General features: G+C 41.8%; 1 protein-coding gene and 1 pseudogene across 1 annotated transcript in view; one reads left to right on the forward strand and one right to left on the reverse strand.

The window, feature by feature from the left end:
- VPS13B (vacuolar protein sorting 13 homolog B) overlaps positions 1 to 21468 on the forward strand; it is a 793535-nt gene that overhangs the window by 745204 nt on the left and 26863 nt on the right. Inside the window, exons 51-54 of the mRNA XM_060128467.1 lie at positions 1322 to 1468; positions 3701 to 3984; positions 7522 to 7649; positions 7847 to 8046. Coding sequence (XP_059984450.1) covers positions 1322 to 1468; positions 3701 to 3984; positions 7522 to 7649; positions 7847 to 8046 — 759 coding nt within the window. The remainder of the gene's footprint in view (positions 1 to 1321; positions 1469 to 3700; positions 3985 to 7521; positions 7650 to 7846; positions 8047 to 21468) is intronic.
- On the reverse strand, positions 1169 to 1276 carry LOC132508477 (U6atac minor spliceosomal RNA; annotated as a pseudogene).

Consider the following 21468-nt stretch of genomic DNA (forward strand, 5'->3'; position numbering starts at 1 on the left):
ACACAAGAATTCACAAACATACATTTCATTAGCCATAAGCATGATGACATCATATGTCATATAGCCTCTGGAAAACTCCACTGTATGCTCATGTGAAAATTAGAGTGAAAAAGACAAATAGCATCTTACTATTATTTTAAAATTAGTTTTGACCTTGGGGCCCCCTGAAAGAATCTCAAAGACCATCTCCTCCAAGGGTTCTCAGACCACACTCTGAGAACTTTCTTGACGTTGCCACTTGCTAGATGGATATCCCTAGGCAAGTAATACCTTCTCTGAGCATCAGTTCCTCATACAATGTGATAGGACAGTGAGATGATACACACCATGGTTAAGAGCAGCACCAGGGAACCAGTCTGCATGGTTTCTAATTCCAACCCTTAGACCCTCTTTATCTTTGTGACCTTGGGCAAGTTGCTTACCTCTTTGTGCCTCATTTTTTCTCTCCTGTAAAATGGGGATAATATAGTAGCTACCCCATGTGGGTGTAGTGAGCATTCTGTGAATTAATATGCATAAAGTACTTTCAACAGGTGGAGCACAAGAAGGCAATATATGAGGGTCAGCTGTTACTATTTTCTTCAACATTGTCATCATTATTTAAGTTCTCAGAACTCCCCTTGGTCCAGGTACACATTCAGTGAGATAGCTGCTAGGGTGAGCATGAGGAGAAGGGGAATGCTGGATTGAGTTCTTTATGTTGAAAAGGATAAGTGACATCTGTTTATGTATAAGTGCTTTATAAATAAATATTTTGTGAGGAAAAAATTGGTTTAATAACTTGAAAACAAGTCTCTGTCACTATACAATAGCAGGAAAAGTAGGCGGTTTGCTAAAGCACCCTGTTGAAGAGTAAATAGTGACCCTTTTTAGGGATCAAGACAATTTTGAGACTGAAAGGGAACTCTACTAAATCCTCTGGAACAGAAGATAAAATTGATACTGTCCTGTGCAAACCAATGGATAAAATGACTTTTAAAAATAATCAAGAGGTTTTTATATGCCATATATGATTTTTTTTTCCCTTTGGAAGCACCCACTTAAGTATCAGATTTAATTTGAATTTATGTATTATGTTCTGTTGTTTAGAAGTTGTTAATATTTTCATTAATTGATGAAATACATGATTGGTGAGTCAAAATACTCTAAAGATTGGGCAGAATAAACAAAAAAACAGTGGTTAGATGCCACGAAGTAGGTGGCAGTGCCTTAACTGTATGCGCCTCTTCCATCTTTGTCAAGGGGAGTGCTAACCTTCTCTCCTTTCATACAACACCCATATAATATTTTAAAAATTACTCTTTCCTCAATTGTCCTGCAGTTATGCCAGTTCTGCATTTCCTCCATGGTACAGCAAGGCATACAAATTATTCAGGTTGAAGACAAGACTACAATAATCAATAATACACCGTATCAGATATTTTATAAACCACAGTTATCTATCGCCAGACCCCACTCTGGAAAGGAGGTAAGCAATTCAAAGATGATTGTTTTGTCTAAGTTTTCATAAATCAATAATAATTATTATCAACTTTTTTTTAACCTGGAACAAATCAAAAGCTAACACTGAATATAGGTAAAATCCATTTATTTTTGCTTTCATTAAAACCATGGATGCTGGGCTTCCCTGGTGGCGCAGTGGTTGAGAGTCCGCCTGCCGATGCAGGGGACACGGGTTCGTGCCCCGGTCCGGGAGGATCCCACATGCCGCGGAGCGGCTGGTCCCGTGAGCCATGGCCGCTGAGCCTGCGCGTCCGGAGCCTGTGCTCCGCAACAGGAGAGGCCACAACAGTGAGAGGCCCACGTACCGCAAAAAACACACACACACACAAAAAAACAAAAAACAACCATGGATGCCATGGTGAGCACTTCCAAGGTACTTAATGAGGAGACATCCTACCAAGCAGGAGATCCGGACCCACTGGCAGCTGGGTGCTGCCGGCCCCATCTGCCCCCCGAGGCTGCAGCGCTCTCTGCCAGAGCTCACTAACACAAGGCCCCGCCAGCAGGAAGCGGGCCTGAGGACTGGCTCAGAGACTCCTGGAAAAGAACATCTGCCTCGCAGGCCACCGTGCCTGGAGGAGCCCTGTGTGAAGAAGGCTCAGCCCCAACGGAGCCCCAGATCTGGGAGCGCTGAGCTCTGTGTCCACGAGGAGAGGAAATGTGAAAATGTACCAGCTCGTTTACGTTAACGTCTCTATGGCAGAATACGCGGCAAATGAATCCAATATTCAATTCTTTATACAGTTCAGATGAACAGTTTTATTTTAAGAGAGTAAGGAGATATTTTAAAAGGATTTGAAAACAATATGCTAAGTGGTATCTATTGTTTTACGCTATTGAAACCATCATATAGAAAAGTATTATTTTTCTTTACTTTCATCTGAATTTATTGTTAGCCCTTACTTTCAGCTCCTAAAAATTACATTAGAGCAATACAGTAGGATGAAAGTCTTATTCTTCTAAGCCTACAGTGCATTATAGTATTTATAAAAATGTCAGAGTAATAGAATTTCATCTTGGTTCGTTGAAGTATTGATAGAATAAATAGGTGACCAGAAGTACCCTGGTGGGAAGTAGAGGTCAACAGTAATTGCATTGTAGGCGAGGATTTGAGGGAAGATCCAGCATGAGCCCTGATAATTTTCCTGCTTCTCCCCACCCTAGGGCTTCCTGAGGCACTGGGTCAGGGTTTTCGACACTGACACTTCCTCATCTGAAGAGGGGCATAATTTTGCATTCCTTGCAGGTTTTGGGTGAAGGTTAAATGAGGTAATATGAGTAAAAAGGCTGGGCACTCAGGAAAGGAGAATTGCCAGCAGTCACCTCAATACCAGCATCACAATGGGCTCCTTGAGAGAAGGGGAAGGTCCCCATCCTTTCTGCAGCTGAGGGGGCCCCCTTTTTCAACCCCGACCCTGCTTCGGGCAGGTGTTGGAATTGTTTAAAGACATGGTAATCCCTCCCCTCTCAGGGAGACTGTCTGGGACAGTGGGAGAAACAGCCCAAGAGCGAAGGAGGAAGCCTGGCTGCTGGCTAGGCTTTGCCACACACTGGCTTTGTGATGCTGGACAAATCATCTGCACTCTGGGAAGCAGCTTCCTCAGCTGTGAAAGAGGAGGGCCAAATAAATTATCTCTAAAGGTCCTTTTTATGTCTACAATCCTGAGACTCTAATGTGCCAGAAACCATGTGGAATTCCAACAGAGGGTTGGAGATCAGAGTTTCCTGCTCCCTCAGGATGAGCCTTCAAAAAAATTTGTCTTCTGAGCCCCCAGTTTACCCTTCTGTATCTCATTCAGATCTCTTCTGCCCAAGGTCCCCCGGGGTGCCACCCTTTCAGTCCAGCCACACCTCTCTAGGAGGACTCCCTCCCAACAAACAACACTTCTACCACGTGGCATGGCTTTTCTTTGCAGTACCTGGGGGTATTGAGAACTTTGCATCACCTTTGAAGTCACACCAGTTTTATCATGTTTCATTATGCCTAGAAAAGCCGACCCTGTTCTTCCTGCTCCTTGTAATTGTCTCATTAGAGCTTTCTCATGGGAACAGGATTTCTAATATTCCCATGTCCCCCACCTGGCCACCTCCTGAGAATATATGTTATGGTTTCTCAGAAGCTGTGCTTTAAAAAGTGTAACTTCTCTGTATGACCGTAGTAACTGTGCTCTCTCTGCATTGTCTTTTCTTTCTTCAGTATTTTCATGTTCCAGACAGTGCTACTTTCAGCATTTGCCCAGGTGGCGAGCAGCCTGCTGTGAAATCCAGCTCCCTTCCTTGCTGGGACTTAATGCCTGATATCAGTCAGTCAGCGCTGGATGCATCCCTGCTTCAGAAACAGATCTTGCTGGCCTTCTCTCCTGCCGCAGTTGCCGACAGCTCACAGTGCTGGAGCCTGCCAGCTCTAGTTAGACAAGAGTTTCCCAGACAGAGTGTGTCAGTGCCCTTCGGGAACTATAGGGAAAATGGATTCTGTACCAGGTATTTTACATTTATGTGAATGTCCTTCTTTGCTTCATCCAGGTGCCGGGAGAAATAGGAGAATATTTGCAGTGCTCACCACATGTAAAATTAGGTTTGCTTTTATTTTTCATGGCTTCTAGATTTTGTATACAACTGGGCAAATGTTATGATCACACATGGGTTGTCCCAGTGTACTACTGATGAGATTTCTCCCTTATGCAGCTTCTACTAGGGGGAAATGTGATGTTTGTACCGTAGAATAGCAGAAATCTATCATAATGAAAAGATCACCTTCTTTTATAGCTTCTTAGCCTCTGTCAAGTGATAAGAAATAAGGGTTAAAATATGAGAGAGTCAAGTTGGAAAACCTTTTCTTTTCCCATATTTTACTTTTACTTCAAAATGGAATTTTTCTCAAGTCATTAAGAGAGATAACTTAGATAAACACAAGTCACAGAAGACTCTGTTCTGTGGTTGTTCCTGCACGCAAGTTACTCCAATTACCAATTACCAATTATGCAAATAGCAACCACAGAATCAAGCCAGAGACATGTAATTGTTTGTTCATACCGGACTTTTATTTTGCGGTCGTTTTGCATGCAATATGTCCTTTCTGTATCTGTCAGGAATAACTTATTTATGGTATATATAAAAAGTACAAAAGAAAACATATTGTAACCTTATGAGAGGTACCTTTTTTCGTGATTATGAATTTATAGACTTTATTTGAGATTTTAGCCATCTTAACTTTGATGTATATAGAGATTTCTAGTAGTAATACTTTAAAAGATAACTTCCTGACTCGAGTTATCCTTAATATTAAGGCTCTGTTCCCTACACACATCCCTTCTTCTTTCACAACACTCACAAACATCCATGATTTTATAAACACTTTTCACCCCTAACTCGAGAGGAATGTTTGTCCTTATGTTCTGGTTGGAGAAGTTAAGTGTGGTGAGTTTTTTTATTTTTAATTAAAACAAACTTGGGACTTCGGCGCAGTGGTTAAGAATCCGCCTGCCAATGCGGGGGACGCGGGTTCGAGCCCTGGTTCGGAAAGATCCCACATGCCGCGGAGCAACTAAGCCCGTGCACCACAACTACTGAGCCTGCGCTCTAGAGCCCACGAGCCACAACTGCTGAGCCAGTGTGCCACAACTACTGAAGCCCGCGTGCCTAGAGCCTGTGCTCCGGAACAAGAGAAGCCACCGTAATGAGAAGCCCACGCACCGCAAAGAAGAGTAGCCCCCACTTGCTGCAACTAGAGAAGGCCCGTGTGCAGCAACGAAGACCCAATGCAGCCAGAAATAAATAATAAATAAATAAATTTATTAAAAAAAAACTTATTGTTTCCAAAGCGGGGTGGGGGGAGGGATAAATTAGGAGGCTGGGAATTAACATATGCACACTACTATGTATAAAATAGATAACCAACAAGAACCTACTGTATAGCACAGGGAACTATACTCACTGTTATGTAATAACCTATAAGGGAAAAGAACCTGAAAAGAATATATGTATATAACTGAATTGCTGTGCTGTACACCTGAAACTTAACACAATATTGTAAATCAACCATACTTCAAAAAAAAATTTTTTTAACGTCTTTATTGGAGTATAATTGCTTTTCAATGGTGTGTTAGTTTCTGCTTTATAACAAAGTGAATCAGTTATACATATACATGTGTTCCCATATCTCTTCCCTCTTGCGTCTCCCTCCCTCCCACCCTCCCTATCCCACCCCTCTAGGTGGTCACAAAGCACTGAGCTGATCTCCCTGTGCTATGCGGCTGCTTCCCACTAGCCATCTATTTTACATTTGGTAGTGTATATATGTCCATGCCACTCTCTCACTTCGTCCCAGCTTACCCTTCTCCCTCCCCATATCCTCAAGTCCAATCTCTAGTAAGTGTTATTTTGAGATAATCGTAGATTCACATACAGATATAGGAAATAATACAGAGAGGTCCCATGTATCCCTTACCCAGTTCCCCTATCTTGCAAAACTCAACTGTTATATCACAACTGGGATATTGGCGTTGATACAATCAACATATAGAACATTTCCATCAATTAAGTGTGGTAAGTTTAATAAGGAAGTATTTTTGAAAGCAATGTGAACCTATGTATAGAAAACAAAACTTATTTTTAAAACTGAGAGACAAAACGTAAAATAAAACACTTAGAAATTAAGTTTAAAATTCTAAGATTTTATTAATATAATTTAAATCTTCATCTGTACATATTAAGCTAGATATGACATTGGAAGTGCCGTATTTCAGTCTTGGCCCCAGCTCTTGGCTATCGGCAGAGCATTCTCTGTGGTTGGCTTGCCCAGCTCTTCCACAGGTAGGCTGGGAAAAGGACTTCGGTGCTAATGCAGAGACTGACGCTCAGAGAGTGTTCCATCTCCTCTCCTCCCCCCAGTCCAGCAGTGCACACGTCATGGTGTTAGTTAGTTATTAATATGATTTCCCCAAATACTAATCGACAGTTCACCTTGACATTTCAGACAAATATACAGGCTTTGGGAAGAAGTCACACTGGCGAGCAGAATAGGTAATGAATGGGAAATCCTTCCGTGTGTCATTGACCCATTATAATAAGTGGAAACTGAGGGCCACATTTGGCAAATATCTGATTTCTTTGATTAATTTCAACAATCGGCCCACAGAATTTAAGCTTCAGAGAGAATTTTTTTCCTGCTTTGTCATGAAATACTTTTTGGTAGTCTCTAGGTCTAAATTGGAGCCTTTCTCTCTGTCCATTGTAGAGGTCAGCCTGCGGCCACACAGCAGTTTCTCTGAGGCCAAATAGTAAATACAGCTTTGCTCTTCGTAGTCAAAATGGAGATCCTGTAAAGCATGATGACTGGCAAAAATTGACAACAAACATTGAGCATACCTACCTTTAGAATTAAAAAAGAGCAAGTACCCAGATTCTCTAGTCGTCCTTCTAGAAGCACATCAACTCCTCCTTTGCCAAAATTTACCAAGCACTTTTGAGGAGGAAAAGCTAGCACAAGGATATCTGTAATTCTCTCCGAGTGGTAGGAGTTATGAGGGTTTTATTTTATTTATATTTTTAACCTAATTTTATTTTTTTAATTTTTATTTTATATTGGAGTATAGTTGATTAACAATGTTGTGTTAGTTTCAGGTGTACAGCAAAGTGATTCAGTTATACATATTCTTTTTCAAATTCTTTTCCCATTTAGGTTGTTACGGAATTGAGCAGTTCCCTGTGCTATACAGTAGGTCTTTGTTGGTTATCTGTTTTAAATATAGTAGTGTGTATATGATCTTTCACATTTTTTTGAACATTTTATGACAAAAATGTTTACTACTGTCAGAAAAAATTAGTAAACCTATCATTAGTGTTTGGCAGGTAATAGATAAGTGGATGCCCATCCATTCTCTGGAAGACATTTCCTCTGACGTATAAGAGAGAAGGTGTTATAGAGGTTCTGAATATTGCAGATCCAAATAAACATGTATCAGGAGAGAAAGCATGCATTTTTTTCTAAACCATTTCTATCCTTTGATCCTGTTCTAGGGCTATAGCACTGACATATCAAGAGCACTTTGGAGTGACTTATTTAACCCTCTCAGAAGACCCTAGTCCTCGAATAATTTTCCACAACAGATGTCCAGTAACAGTACTTATAAAGGAAAATACTAAAGGTATATGTTATAGTATTGAATTTAAATAATACAAAACCTATATTCTTTCTGGAGGTTTTTGACTTCGTAGTTACCTGTGACCCTTAAATAAAAGTGAGCTTCTCTGAGAAGTTTCTCTTGCCCCATTACGTTTAGTATCCCCAAGTCTTTTTCTTCAAGGCCTAAGTCTGCATATGCCTTTCTTTTTTCAATTTTAGATATTCCAAAGTGTGAAGTTTATTGCAGAAGAATTCCTCCTGAGTGCTCAATTCATCATGAGCTGTATCATCAGCTTTCCAGTTATCCAGACTGCAGGACCAGAGACTTACTCCCCAGCCTCCTTTTGAGAGTAGAATTGCTGGAGGAAACGACGAGTGAGTGGAGCGACGCCATCGACATCAACAGTCAGGGAACACAGGTCAGTGAGCCGCGAGGGTTCCTGCCAAAGCCCAAAGAAACAGTCCCTTTTTAAGGTTTTGGTGGTTGTCTGTTTCTAAACATAGTTTTCTAAATGCTGAATGTCTTGTCTCTGTGTGAGGGCACATGTGTATCCACTTTTACATCTTCAATGGGCTATAAATTCTCAAACCCAAGTATGTATCTCAAAGCGTACTTTGCAACTGTTTATGAGAGGGGAGCACCAGTTAAGCAAGCCCATCTTGGGTCTAAATCCAGGTCAAAAATGAAATAAAATTGTTAACCTTCTTTACATGGAAGGTAATCTAACTGTCCAGATCTTAGGACAATCATATTGTCAACCCTAGATTAATCACCTCTTTTGAAAATTTGCTAAGTGTAAAATATACATATTAATCCTAGTAGTGCGTGAAACTTTGCAAATATAAGCACAGTTTTAAAAACCTGAACAGTTCAGATGTCCTGATTTGTCTCTGTCTTACTCTGGATGTTAGTGATAATATTTTTCTTGAAAATGGCACAGGAACCTAGCATTTCCTTTCTGCTCTACTTAAAATTTGCCATTTTTCAGTACAATTCAGTGGCGTTAAATACATTCACAATGTTGTAAAACCATAACCACTATCTATTTCCAGAAATGTTTTGTCATCCTGAACAGATACTCTAAACCCATAACTCCCCATTCTCCCCTCTCCCCAACTCCTGGTGATCTCTAATGTACTTTCTGTCTCTGAATCTGCCTACTCCAGGCATCTCATGTAAGTGGAATCATACAACATTTGTCCTTTTGTGTCTGGCTTATTTCACTTAGCATAATGTCTTCAAGGTTCATGCATGTTGTAGCATGTGTCAGAACTTCATTCCTTTTTATGGCTGAATAATACTGTGCTGAACTTTTTAAAAGTCCTTTCACATATATTAGTGCATTTGATCTTCACAACAGGCTTATGAAGTAGGTCCTACTGTAATGGTTACAGCACACATATTAAAGTTATAAATGTACTTACAGTGATAATAATGGTTATCATTTAATAAGTGCTTAATGTATGCTAGGCATTGTGCTAAGCACTTTACATTCATTCTTACTTAACCTTTGCAGCAGCCATACGAGACAGGGACTGTCACCTCCATGTTACAGAAGTGAAAACTGAGATCTCCAGAAGGAACATGGCCTAATTCCCATGTGTTACAAGGGAAGGGACTGGGACTTTATCCAGACCTGCCTGACTCCATGGCCTGTGCTATGAATGCTACTTCCTTCCCTGGAATTCCTTAACTGCCCTCTTCCCCAGTCCTGCTGGCACATTCTGTCTCATCTCTCAAGGGATTCTCTCCCTACACCCCTGTGAAGTCTCCTGCCCACCCCCATTTAATTGCATTCACTTCTGTAAATGATTTCCTACCAAGTCAAGGTTCCTGGCAGTCAGACACCTGCCTTATTCATCCACAGCCTACAGCAGAATGCCTGCCAACACAATGAGATCTGAATACATATCATACAGATAAATGAATGACTGAATGAATGAAAGAGAAGATGAGGTTACCAAGAGAGGTCTTATAAGGGAGGAAAAGAGGGTACCAGGCCTAACCTTGGGAAACTCCAACATGTGAGTGTCATGCAGCAACAGACTGAGAAGGATCAGGAGAGTGGCTGGGCGAGAACCTGGGCAGAAACAGGAAAGCCCCTGAGAGAGAGAGTTTACAGGATGGCAGATGGTGGGAAGAGGGCAAGCAGGGTAGCCACTGGAAGTTACAGGTTCGGAGGGAGTGGAAGTGAGGGAGTGCAGGGACGGTGAGAAGTGTTCTTTCAAGAAACGTGGCCGTGAAGCAGATGAGATCAGTGGGGAGGAAGCCCTTTATATGCTGCAGGAAAGTAGTCAGTGGACGAGACATGAAAACAGGAGCGAGGAATTGCCAGAGAGACAAGTCCAAAGCATGGGGAGTGTAATTCTACTTGAACAGAAGGGCCACGCCCTCTTCTCTGTTGGCAGAAAAGAGTTGGGGATGGGCACAGGTGTAGGTAGAGATCTCAGGAGGGATGGACTGGGAAATGGAGTGAAGTGATACCCACTGGCCTTAAGTTTATTATGAAGTGTGGAATGAAACATCTGCTGAGAGACAGAGGGAAACGGGTGGGGGCCTGGGGAGAGTGTAGCTGTGGAAACAGGTGAAGGACATGGCTGGGGACAGGTGCAAGAGGGGCCCCGCTCACCTGGGAGACCTGCATTTGTGGTTCCCCAAACTACTGAGGGGTGTGATCTCCATCCGCAGTGCTCTTGTGATGAACAGTGAAAATCTGCTGGGTCTGTGCAGCCTCAGAAGACGTTCCCCGTCTCAGTAATTTACAAAATAAGTATCACCAGCTTCTCAAGGGTCCCTGAACTCCCCTGCATCGGTTTGAAGATGTTTGAAACCTTGCTTATATATGTCTAGGGAATTCTTTACAATAGGCATTCTGCCTGCCAAACCTTATTTTGGGGATTCCTGTTCACTCTAAATTTCCTCAAACCTTTGTAGTCAGGGACACTTCAAAGCTGAGAGGAGGTACTGTTTCCAACACCCTTATCATCCCTGGTCCGAGGACCCAGCAAAGTCTCATGTTCCCATTAATCTTTGAGGAGCTGTGTGCCATATGTCCCGCAGACCACGGTTTACTTCCTATTCTGGAGGAAGATTTGTTTCAGGCCCTCACTGGCATCTCCTTAGTAACACACCAGGGCATATAAATCACTGGGGAGCTTGGGGAGCTGTGTCCTCTGATGAAAGGAAGCAGCCCTTCTGTAGGAGGGAGCTTGTCTTCCAGGAGCCTTTCCTCAGCCCTGGGTCACAGGCACGTGATGTGAATTTCAAAGCTGACCTCAAAAAAGCAGAATTAAAAAAAAAAAAAAAAAGCAGAATTAAAACACCATAAAATCTCCATTATGCCCCAAGGAAGAAGACTCCTTTAGCTTTTGTCAGTCATAGAGATGCCCCTGCCTTGGTCATGTAAATAAGACCGTGTCATGTTGTATAATTTTGACATGGAATATGAGAAGGAATATGCAGACAGTAACTTTATGGTTACACAAAGAAGTATTCTTTGGATCAAGAGTTAACTAGAAGACCTGAGAGCGTGTCGGCCACAAAATCCTGATGGGGGTGGGTTTTCTGGGGCTGTGTCCCTGGCTCACACCTGGTTAGAAGACATCTCAGCCAGAGGCCCCGCAGTGGCAACTGGTGCTCTTATCCCTAATGACAGTGGGTGGGAGCCTGACTTCAGGGAGGAAAAATCTTCAGATTCTCAATAAGTAAGTGAAAGTATGAAAAATAAGCTTATGTTGATAATTTTAAGTCATAATTTTGATCCTATCAGGGAAATACTTTAGAATCCTGTCACAGTGTATGGGATTTCAGTTGCTCACAGTTCAAAACCTTATTTTCGTCAAAGTTAGGCAACCTTCTTTGGAAAAATTCAAAACAAAAAAATGTACACAGAAAACATAGTAGTTACTTTTTTTACTAATATAGACATTGAGAAACATTGCTTCAGTCGTTCAATCCGCAGGACTTCTTGAGATTAAATATGCGCCAGACATTATAACCTGGTGCTGGGACTACATAAAATACAGTGAACAAACATGGAACACAGCCCTTTCCCTCAAGGAGACCATGTGTGGAGGAGATAGATGATAAGCAAGTAATCCCATGGGTCGTTGTACTGTTGTGAACTCTGGTAACAGCTCTGCAGGAGAGGCGGGTAGAGGTGTGCTGTTGTTATACGGCAGACTAATTTGAGAGGCCAAGGAGTGTGTCAGTGGGTAAGAGACGTGGCATCTATGCCTTAAAGGAGGAACAGGCATTAAGTATTAGACGAGAGAACGGGAGATTTTTCTTGGCAGAAAGAATAATGTGTTTAAAGCTTTGGTGCTCAGAGAGGGAACATCGGCCTTTCAGGGATCTAAATGCCAGTGTGGCCCTAGTGCCAGATGAAGGAAAAGGGGGTGAGAGAGGAGGCTAGTGAGGCAATTCAAGGCCAAACCTGGCAAGATGCTGTCGCTCCAATCAAGGATTTGGGGTTTTATCTTAAAAGCCACGGGAAGTGATTGAATTGTTTATGAAAAGCAATTTCTGAGCCAAAGAAGAACGAGCAGTTTGAACCCCAAAAGGCAGATTAAAATTATCTCTTTGCAGGTGAATTCTCTTCTACAAAGATACAGTAAATTCTCATGATCTTTGACTCTTTTTTTTTTTAATTTATTTTATTTTTGGCTGTGTTGGGTCCTCGTTGCTGTGCGCGGGCTTTCTCTAGTTGTGGCGAGCGGGGGCTACTCTTCATTGCGGTGCCTGGACTTCTCATTGTGGTGGCTTCTCTTGTTGTGGAGCACGAACTCTAGGCGCGCGGGCTTCAGTAGTTGTGGCACACGGGCTCAGTAGTTGTGGCTCACGGGCTCTAGAGCACAGGCTCAGTAGTTGTGGCACACGGGCTTAGTTGCTCCTCGGCATGTGGGATCTTCCCAGACCAGGGCTCGAACCCGTGACCCCTGCATTGGCAGGCGGGTTCTTAACCACTGCACCACCAGGGAAGTCCTCATGATCTTTGACTCTTAACAGAAGTGTTTAGTGGGGTCAGCATCATTGCTGTTTTCTTCTCCTATAAGCTCTGTACCATTTACAAAGTGCTTTCACATCCAGTCTCCGTTCTTTCATTCATTTATTCAACCAACTTTTACTGAGGACCTATCAAGGGCCAAACCCTTTTCCCTGAATAATGTATAATTCCCACCTTCAAGGCACCTGCATAGCTAAATAAATGCAGTCGAATGTAGTAAGCCCTAAGATAGAGGCTTTGATCACTGCAAAAACTCTAAGATAGTCGGGGCAGTAATTTTGATGTTTATGTTACTGATGAGAGGATTGAGGCTTAAAAAGTAATCCACTAGATGGTTTATAATTAAGCAGCATCAGGCTGGAACCTGGGTCTGCTCACATGTGGCCCAGTCTCGTTTTTCCTATACCAAGCTAAGAGCACTGTCTGTCCTTTGGAGTCCTGCCCTGGCTACAAACATTTCCACCTGAAAGTCGATGAAAGCACAGGTTAGAAGAGGTTTTCTAATGTCCCCTTTTACCTAGAGCAAGAGTCACTTCCATGAAATCCCACCCTAGAAGATTCCGAGTGTCATAGTCATGGCTTATTCCAGCAGTGACTATGAGAAAGTTTCTGCTTATATCAAGCTGAAAACTATCCCTCTGTAGGATCCATTCATCCATCCTTGTTTAACCTGCTGAGGCATCACAGAGTATTTACTTCCCCTTTAATAGAGCAACACTACAATCATTTGAAGGCAGCTTCAACATCTTCTCTAACCGTTCCCTTATCCAGGCCAAACGTTTCTGGTTCCTTGAATCATTCCTTCAGCAAGTGTGATTTCCAGACCCATCACCACAGTTACCCTGCCTGAACACACTAGTGTGTTATGTTCCCTTTTAAAAATCTGGCAGCCAGAATTATACATACTATTCCAAATGTGGTCTAACCAGCTATTACCTCCCTATGCTACATTAATAAATTAGAAGATTGAGTTAGCTTTTTATTAACGAGTTCAGACTGTTTGTTATTATTGAACTCGTGGTCAGCCACATCCCCCAGATCTTTATCATGTGACTTGCTGTACAGTTGACTTTTTTAACCCAACGACAGGACTTAACATTTACCCCCGGTAAATTAAATCTTGTTGCTATTGGCCTAATCCACTTGTTGAAATCACTTTAAAAAAATTGTGATGCTGTCATCCAGCATATTTAAGTATCCCTAGTAGCTTTATGTCATCTATAGATGTGGTGAGCATGCAGTCTACATGGTCATCCAAGTCATTAATAAATATGTTGAACAGGACAAGTCCAAGGTCAACATGCTGCAGTGAGTCACCAGACACTTCCCTAATGCGTAGGTTCAATCAGCCACTAACACACCAAACTGTACTGTCATTTAGCCCTCATTTCTTAAATAAGAAAATGTGTCTAAAAGCACTTTTAAACTATACTGTATAAGATATTTTTTATCTTGCTTGCAAGAATATTGTGAGACACTTTGGTAAATGCCTTGATGAGCCAGAACTCAAATGTGTAATCAGTCCATTTGGTGCAGATCAGACAGGGGTAACCCTGAGCACTAATGCTTAAAGGGCATGTAGTCATTTTCAGAGATATCATTAGCATCCATCCCAAAATGTTTACATAGAGAAGAAGTTGTCGATCCAAGTGAGAATCTGCCTTATAAAATGTGTAGTGCAGATGTTTTGGCTTCTTGCTTACTTCAGTCGCCTCCCTCACCCCCCCATATCAGGGCCAGAAGAGATATCAGCAAGTTGACACCCAATTGTAACATCTGCCAAGTGTCTTGGTTGAGAGTCTCCTATGTGTTTACAGTTTGTTCTGGTTGAGTCACCATTGCTTCCCAAGATCCTCGGGAGTAGGGATTTCCCTAAAATATTTTTCAGTAAGTATACAGAAGGAAGAATTACACCCAGAATATCTGTTATTTTCTTCTCATCCTTATCCAGTCATTCCTACCTTAGAAATTTCCCCCCCTTCTTTTCCTCTCTGGGAGATCTAATTCACCTCCGAGCTTCAGCTACCATCTGTGTCACCCAGTCACTCCCAGGTACCTGTCTCAGACACCCACATCCCTCCCGAGCTCCAGCTCTGCGTTTCTGGCCACCCACCAGACATCTCTGCCTGAAAGACCTGCAGTCACCTCAAACCAGCGTCATCATCTGAAACCAATGGGATCATTTTCTATCTCCTGAGCCAGCTTCTCCTAGAGTCTCTGCTTCAGTTAATATCACCACCATTTTTCCAGTATAAAAACCTTAAATAATATTGATATAAAGTTGTATTGAATGCCTGCTTTATGTCAAGCACTTTACACAAACATTGTCATTAGTCTGCATCTCATCTCTTACAGGTAGATGGTACCTGAAGCTCAGAGAGGTTAACTTGCACAGGGCAAGTGGACCTGGGATTCAATCCCAGGACTGTCTAGCTTCCAAGCCTGTCTTTTTCTGCAGCATCCCAGTACCTTCCTTTCCCTCTCTTCCCCCATTCTTCCAGTAAGTCACGAAGTTCTGGCAGAAATTCCACAGAAGTGTCTCTGTATCTGCCCCTTCTCTCTGTGACCAGGGTCTACTTCAGGCCTTTTATTCATCATCTCTCTCCCAGATTTTAACAATAGCCCCTTAAAGGGTCTCTCTGTTGTCAGCCTTCCTATCCGCAAATCTGTCTCCACAGCTACCACCAGAGTGATTACTAAGACACAGAGTCCAGTGCAGAAAGGCCTCTTCAGTCCACTAGACTGCTTAAGACAAACCACTACCTGCAACCAAGCAGGCTACGTCTTACTGCCTTATTCCCTCTGCAGGTTAGCGTTCAGTCCCGTAGCATATGGGGAAATCTCTTCTTCCCTTCAAAGTCTAAATCTTGAAGTCTTCCATACTATGATTTTCCTTCCTAAGATATTCTTTTACAAACTATTTGATCTGGGGATATAAGTATATTTTTTCCTTCCCAAAATAGAGGGTGAATTGTTTTATAGATTTTTGCCAAAAGCCAGCAGAACAAGTGCAATACCTGATTACCATATCTTCAGATCTATTTGTGGAGGCTGAGACATCCCACAATCTGTCATAGACAAGCTGGAGACCCAGGAAAGCCATGGTGTAAATTCCAGTCCAAGGGCAGGAGAAGATGAAATGAAATGTTCCAGCTCAAACAGTGAGGCAGGAAAAAAGGGGCAAATTCTTTCTTCCTCCACGTTTTGTTCTATTCAGTGGATTGGATGATGCTCACCCACACTGGGGAGGGCAGTCTGCTGAATCCACTGATTCAAATGCTAATCTCCTCTGGAAACGCTCTCACCAACACATCCAGAAATCATGTTTTAATCTGGGCACCCGATGGCCAGAGGCAAGTTGACACAAAATTAACTATCAGAAAGGAAGTGCAAATGTGAGGTGGGAGCAAAATGAATCAGGTAAAAGAAAGACAACTGAAGAGGGATGAAGTCCAGCAAGTGTGCTGTGATGGGAATTAAGCCCAGTTATGGAGAGAATTAGTACAAATTGGAGGAGGGGGTGGCTTAAGGACTTTTAATAACAGGGATACTCATTATGTAACTGAGCTGCAGTGCTGGATGCTTTATAACTGCCTCTTGATTATCCCTGGATTATTCCATATAGTCTATCACGATAAAAAAGAGAGAAAGAATGGGAGAGAAAGGAAGAGGTAGACTTCCAAGAATACTTTCAGTTATTTCCTAGGCATCACCTTGTAACTTAATTACTCAGTAAAATTAAACTGGGGTAATTTTTTAAAATATTGTTTGTTGGATAAAAATATAGTAAATAATCATTTTAATAAAGATAACTGAATATGTAGAAAGCACAAGTTACGTTACACTGTTCCTTATTTGTAATTGTAGTAAAAGATAATGTACTAACTGGGAGGCAGGACCTAGGCCTCAGTGGTTTTCTTATAGCCACAGTGTGTAAGAGAAAGTCTTACTGATCTAAGTGCTCTAACACAGACACAAATGACAGAACATGGAGTATTCCCCAAATGTTTTGTGGTTACTATATGTTGCCTATAGCCTTCCACACACATACCCATACTACCAATGTGAAGTGAAGAAAGTAAAAAATAACTAAATGACAGCATCGATCAGGACTGACTAGCTTATCCTGCAATAATAAACAACTCAAAAAAAGAGAGAAAAATCCCCTTGGCTTTTTATAAAAAAAAAATCAGTCTCTTAATTCATTCTTCCCCTCCCCACCCCAGAGCAGCTCTCCTCCCCAAGATTCTAATCAGTCACCACATCCCACTGGAAATCAGTACTTCTGAGTGATGCCCTCTTAGCCTAGATGTGGCTCCTTTTCATCTAGAGATGTATGAACTCATCGGCTCCCCTTTCCCCGCCAAAACACAGGACAGGATAACAGTAATAACTCCTGCAAGCTGGAAAGAGGGAGAATGAGACACATACACAGCCTCTCACCCATAACACATGTGAAATTTTTCTGAGCACATATTGTGTGGGGTTTTATTCCTTGGAAACAAGGAATAGTCTTCAAGCCCTATCTCTGCTCATGGAAGAGCTCTTTTACCATTGTTCTTCCGGTCCCTGGATCTACCCTCAGAGATCCTCCTTGACCAACATCTGAAGTTGTATTGAGTCTCGAATAATCAATCACAGACTCCTTTAGTCTAGGTTCATGAGTTGATTAGGCAGCAGTAATTTCTCAGAAACTCAGTAGACTGCTTATCTGTTTGATTCCAGAGAATTCCGTGTGCTAATAACCACATCCTTGGTCCTTTTAAAGACATATTTCTGTACTGTCTTGCTTCCTTACCTCTCTTTAGATTTAGGAGAGCTTCTGTGGCAAAGTTAAACTATTCATCTAAAATTTTTTTCTGAGTCACTTTAACAATTAAGAAGTTTTAACAGTGAGTTCTGATGGCTATACATAGCCCTAAGTCTGAGTATTAATCTGCCTTCATGTTCAAAGATCAAGTTTTATCTCTTACCGTTTGGGGTTAAAAGCATTACTGACTTTGCAAAGCCCTGAATTTCTGGAATCTCTTTGTTCTCTTGAATTTCTATTTGCAAACTGGCCAGTTCTTTCCTGAGCTCATCGCTTCTTCATAGTGAAACACATTGCCAGACACAGCCAGCAGCAGCCAGCTCTCACTACTTATGTTTTGTTTTCAGACCTCATCTTCTCGAGCTACAAATCTATTAGGTTTATAATCTACCTCCCAAGTAATCTCAGACAAGTTTTACTAAGTGTTTTGCCACTTTGTAACATGAATTCCCATTCTTGTAGCTTTCAATATCAATTCCTACTGCCTACCATTAAAACAAGGACTCAGATTTTAGGTTTTTGCTGGAACCCTATTTCTATTACCAATATCTCCATCCATTAGTATAGGCTACATTATGCTGCCTGTCACAGTCCTGTTTACTTCTTGCTCATGCTACATGCCAGGGTTTGTCATCAGGGGCTCTGTTCTACATGGGCACTCAGGGACCCGGGTTGACAGAGGCCCCATCATCTTCTGTCTGGCTTATTGTAGCACACCACCCCCAAACCTAGAGGCTTGCAACAACGGTGATTCAGAGGGTTTGGTTGGGTGATTTTTCTGCATGAGCCTGGGGTCACTCATGCAGCTGCATTCAGGTAGAGGGCTGGCTATGGATGAGTTCAACTGGGAAGTCTGGGCAGCTCTCTTACCACGTGGTCTTTCCTCCATAGGGAGGCTAAACCAGGCTTTCTCACATGGTTGGCAAGAGGGCAAACCCCAAAAAGCAAGCCTTATCATGCTTCTTCTTGAAGGAAATGGACACAAAACTGTTGCCCTCATGAACTTATACAGAGACCATGATGGTTAACACCCTGAGAGGGAGAAACATTTTATACATCTCTGCCTTGGAATGTTTAGCTCTTATCTCATTATTTGTGTACTTGGCTTGTGTACTTGTGTACCCAGGCTGGGAGCAACTTGAGGGCATGATTTCTTCTCAGTGCCTACCGCAGTGAGGAGCTCCTTCAGGCTCACCTTAAATATCCAGTAATTGATTGAACGATTAAATGATCAAACCATTAGACCAAAACAAGAATTTATTTTAATTTCTGGGGGACCTGGCACTAATTCCTCTGGCACTTGGGTTCCCAGCTCTCTAATCCCTAGAGCTCACATTGTACAAAATGCTTGGTGTTGCAGGTTATTTCTCTACATGTGAAAGGAGACAAGAGTAGGCTACAAGAATTAAAGTCTGCGTTTCTTCCGTTCTAGTGATGAGTGAAAGGGACACCCAGCAATATTTCTGTCCAGGGTCCAGGTTTTTGGCTGGAAGGCGTACCTTAAAGGTTTAGGTTGATTTGCTTACTTTCAGAGTTCCCTGGGCAGTTAACAGAAACCATCAGCTTGCCTGAACCTTATCTTAGGAAGTACACGTATCCTCACTTCAAAACGCCTGCCGATTGCTTTGAGAATGAGCAGAGCAATAACTACTTTCCTCTTCTGATCCCCTCCTTCCCTCCTTTGAGGGGTAGTAGTTCTGGTTTCTAACACTCTCTGCTAAAACCCTGGGGTATGCCCTGAAGTTATGGACAGTCCTTGAGAGGAAGGAATACACATGGGAGCACCGGACCTTAAAAAGGTTTGTGTCAAATGAATAATCCCATGTCTGTAAGCCTGGAAGAAAGCAGTTGACTTACTTTACATATCATACAAAATGATAGGTTTTATAAATGTGACTGTCTCTCAAAGAATATCTGTTTGTTTTAGATTCGTGAGCTGAGCCATTTTTTAGGTTGGCTGCATTCCACCTTTTATCATAGTCAAGTTCAGTTTTTATCTTGGAACAAAAAAGGGCAAACTCAGGATACAGAGTCTTTTGAAACAGATATTTTTGCAAAACAGTCCATTTGGGAAATATATCCATAGAGAATACAAACTGACTCCACTCCTGCCCTCAAGAAGTTGAGAATCTGGTGATTGAGTCTATGGTATAAACCAGTGACTGTAATACAAGCAATAAGATTTGTGATCAAACAGAAGTATGGTTAAAGTGTTTTAGGAATGTAGGAGTAGGTATCAGTCTGAGGAAAGGAATGGAAAAATTAGAGAATACCTTCCTGGAATAAGGTGTCCTTACCCTGTATGTGCAAAGATACACAGAATTTGGAAAGGATTTGCATGGGGGGACAGCGCGTTGTCCGCACAGAGGGTGCTGAGGGGCATTCAGGGACCTAACTAAGCTAGAGCAGTGGCCATAGAATGAAAAAGAAGCCTAGGGCAGGAGTCGGCAGAGCAGGAGATGAAAGTAGGGAGGAGGCAGAGGTGACCTCCAGGTGCCCTGGATGCTCAGGATTTCTGAAGGAGGAGCCGTTGTACAAGAAAAAGCCCAGTAACCTTGAAGTCACTTCCAAGGGTGAGAATCACAGACTCCTGTGGTTCTGTGTACACTCTTTCTGGTACCTCTTCATTTGGTAAAAATTAGAACACATTCATTACATGCCAGGCAGATACCTAGCTTTGTTCCTTCATCCAGGAATTTTCAGTCTTTCTTCTTTTATTTGCGGTTCTAACAATAATAAAGGGTCTAGACTTGGACTGAATTGATATTGCAAATCATCAGTATCAACATTCCCAAACACAAGGAGGTTCTTGCCCTTACCCTCAGGTAATGCTCGCAGTGAACATGATGTTCTCAGAGTTGTTTTTCAAATAGTTCTGATTTCAAATATTTATCCATTTAAGCAACGTTGGTATTTAATTCTGAAAGGACATCCGTTCTGCTGGCCTGGCACCTGGCTTCTGAGATAGAACTTTTTTTTAAGTCTTAGTCCACCTTCTCATGGAAGAAAAATTAATTTTAACTCCAAGCAAATCAAGTTATCTGACATTCTAGTTACAAGTTATGTGAGGGACCTTGAGGGGACTATAGCATGTCTTGTTGGGTTTTCGGGTATATTTTTGTGTCCCCAGCGTAAAAGGGCATCATTATGGTAGTAAGTCAAAACTCAAGAGCCTGAAAGTTTTTTGCACATTGCATTTCAATTCCTGTGTTTTAGGGTTTTTTTTTCCCACAGAGATTCATACGCACACATAAAGGTGGCCCATGGCTGGGCTCCAGCCCATACAGAGTTATTTGTCAATTCCAGAGAAGCAGAGAATAAAGACACTCATGCCCTCTCATCCATCTTTTTTTTTTTTTCTATGAACCTTATAGCTGGATATTGAAAAATCTGGATTTGATTCTTTTTTTTTCATTTCAAGTCAGCTGAACAGCCTGTACACATGGATATAAAGAAATATAACCAGGAAGTGTTTGTGGTATTGAATCAGAACTTAAGACATTTGAAGCCTCTAAGAGTTTTATAGTGTCTGGCCTTACATTTAGGTCTTTAATCCATTTTGAGTTTATTTTTGTGTATGGTGTTTTAGGGAGTGTTCTAATTTCATTCTTTCACATGTAGCTGTCCAGTTTTCCCAGCACCCTTATTGAACAGGCTGTCTTTCCTCCATTGTATATTCTTGCCTCCATTGTCATAGATTAGGTGACCATAGGTGCATGGGTTTATCTCTGGGCTTTCTATCCTGTTCCATTGATCTATATTTCTGTTTTTGTGCCAGTACCATACTGTCTTGATTACTGTAGCTTTGTAGTATAGTCTGAAGTCAGGGAGCCTGATTCCTCCAGCTCCGTTTTTCTTTCTCAAGATTGCTTTGGCTATTAGGGGTCTTTTGTGTTTCCATACAAATTGTAAAATTTTTTGTTCTGTTTCTGTGAAGAAATGCCATTGGTAGTTTGATACAGATTGCATAAACATAGGCAGAACACTCTTTGACATAAATCGCAGCAAGATCTTTTTTGACCCTC

This window comes from Lagenorhynchus albirostris, chromosome 17, assembly GCF_949774975.1.
Source record: "Lagenorhynchus albirostris chromosome 17, mLagAlb1.1, whole genome shotgun sequence".
In the NCBI taxonomy this organism is placed as follows: Eukaryota; Metazoa; Chordata; class Mammalia; order Artiodactyla; family Delphinidae; genus Lagenorhynchus; species Lagenorhynchus albirostris.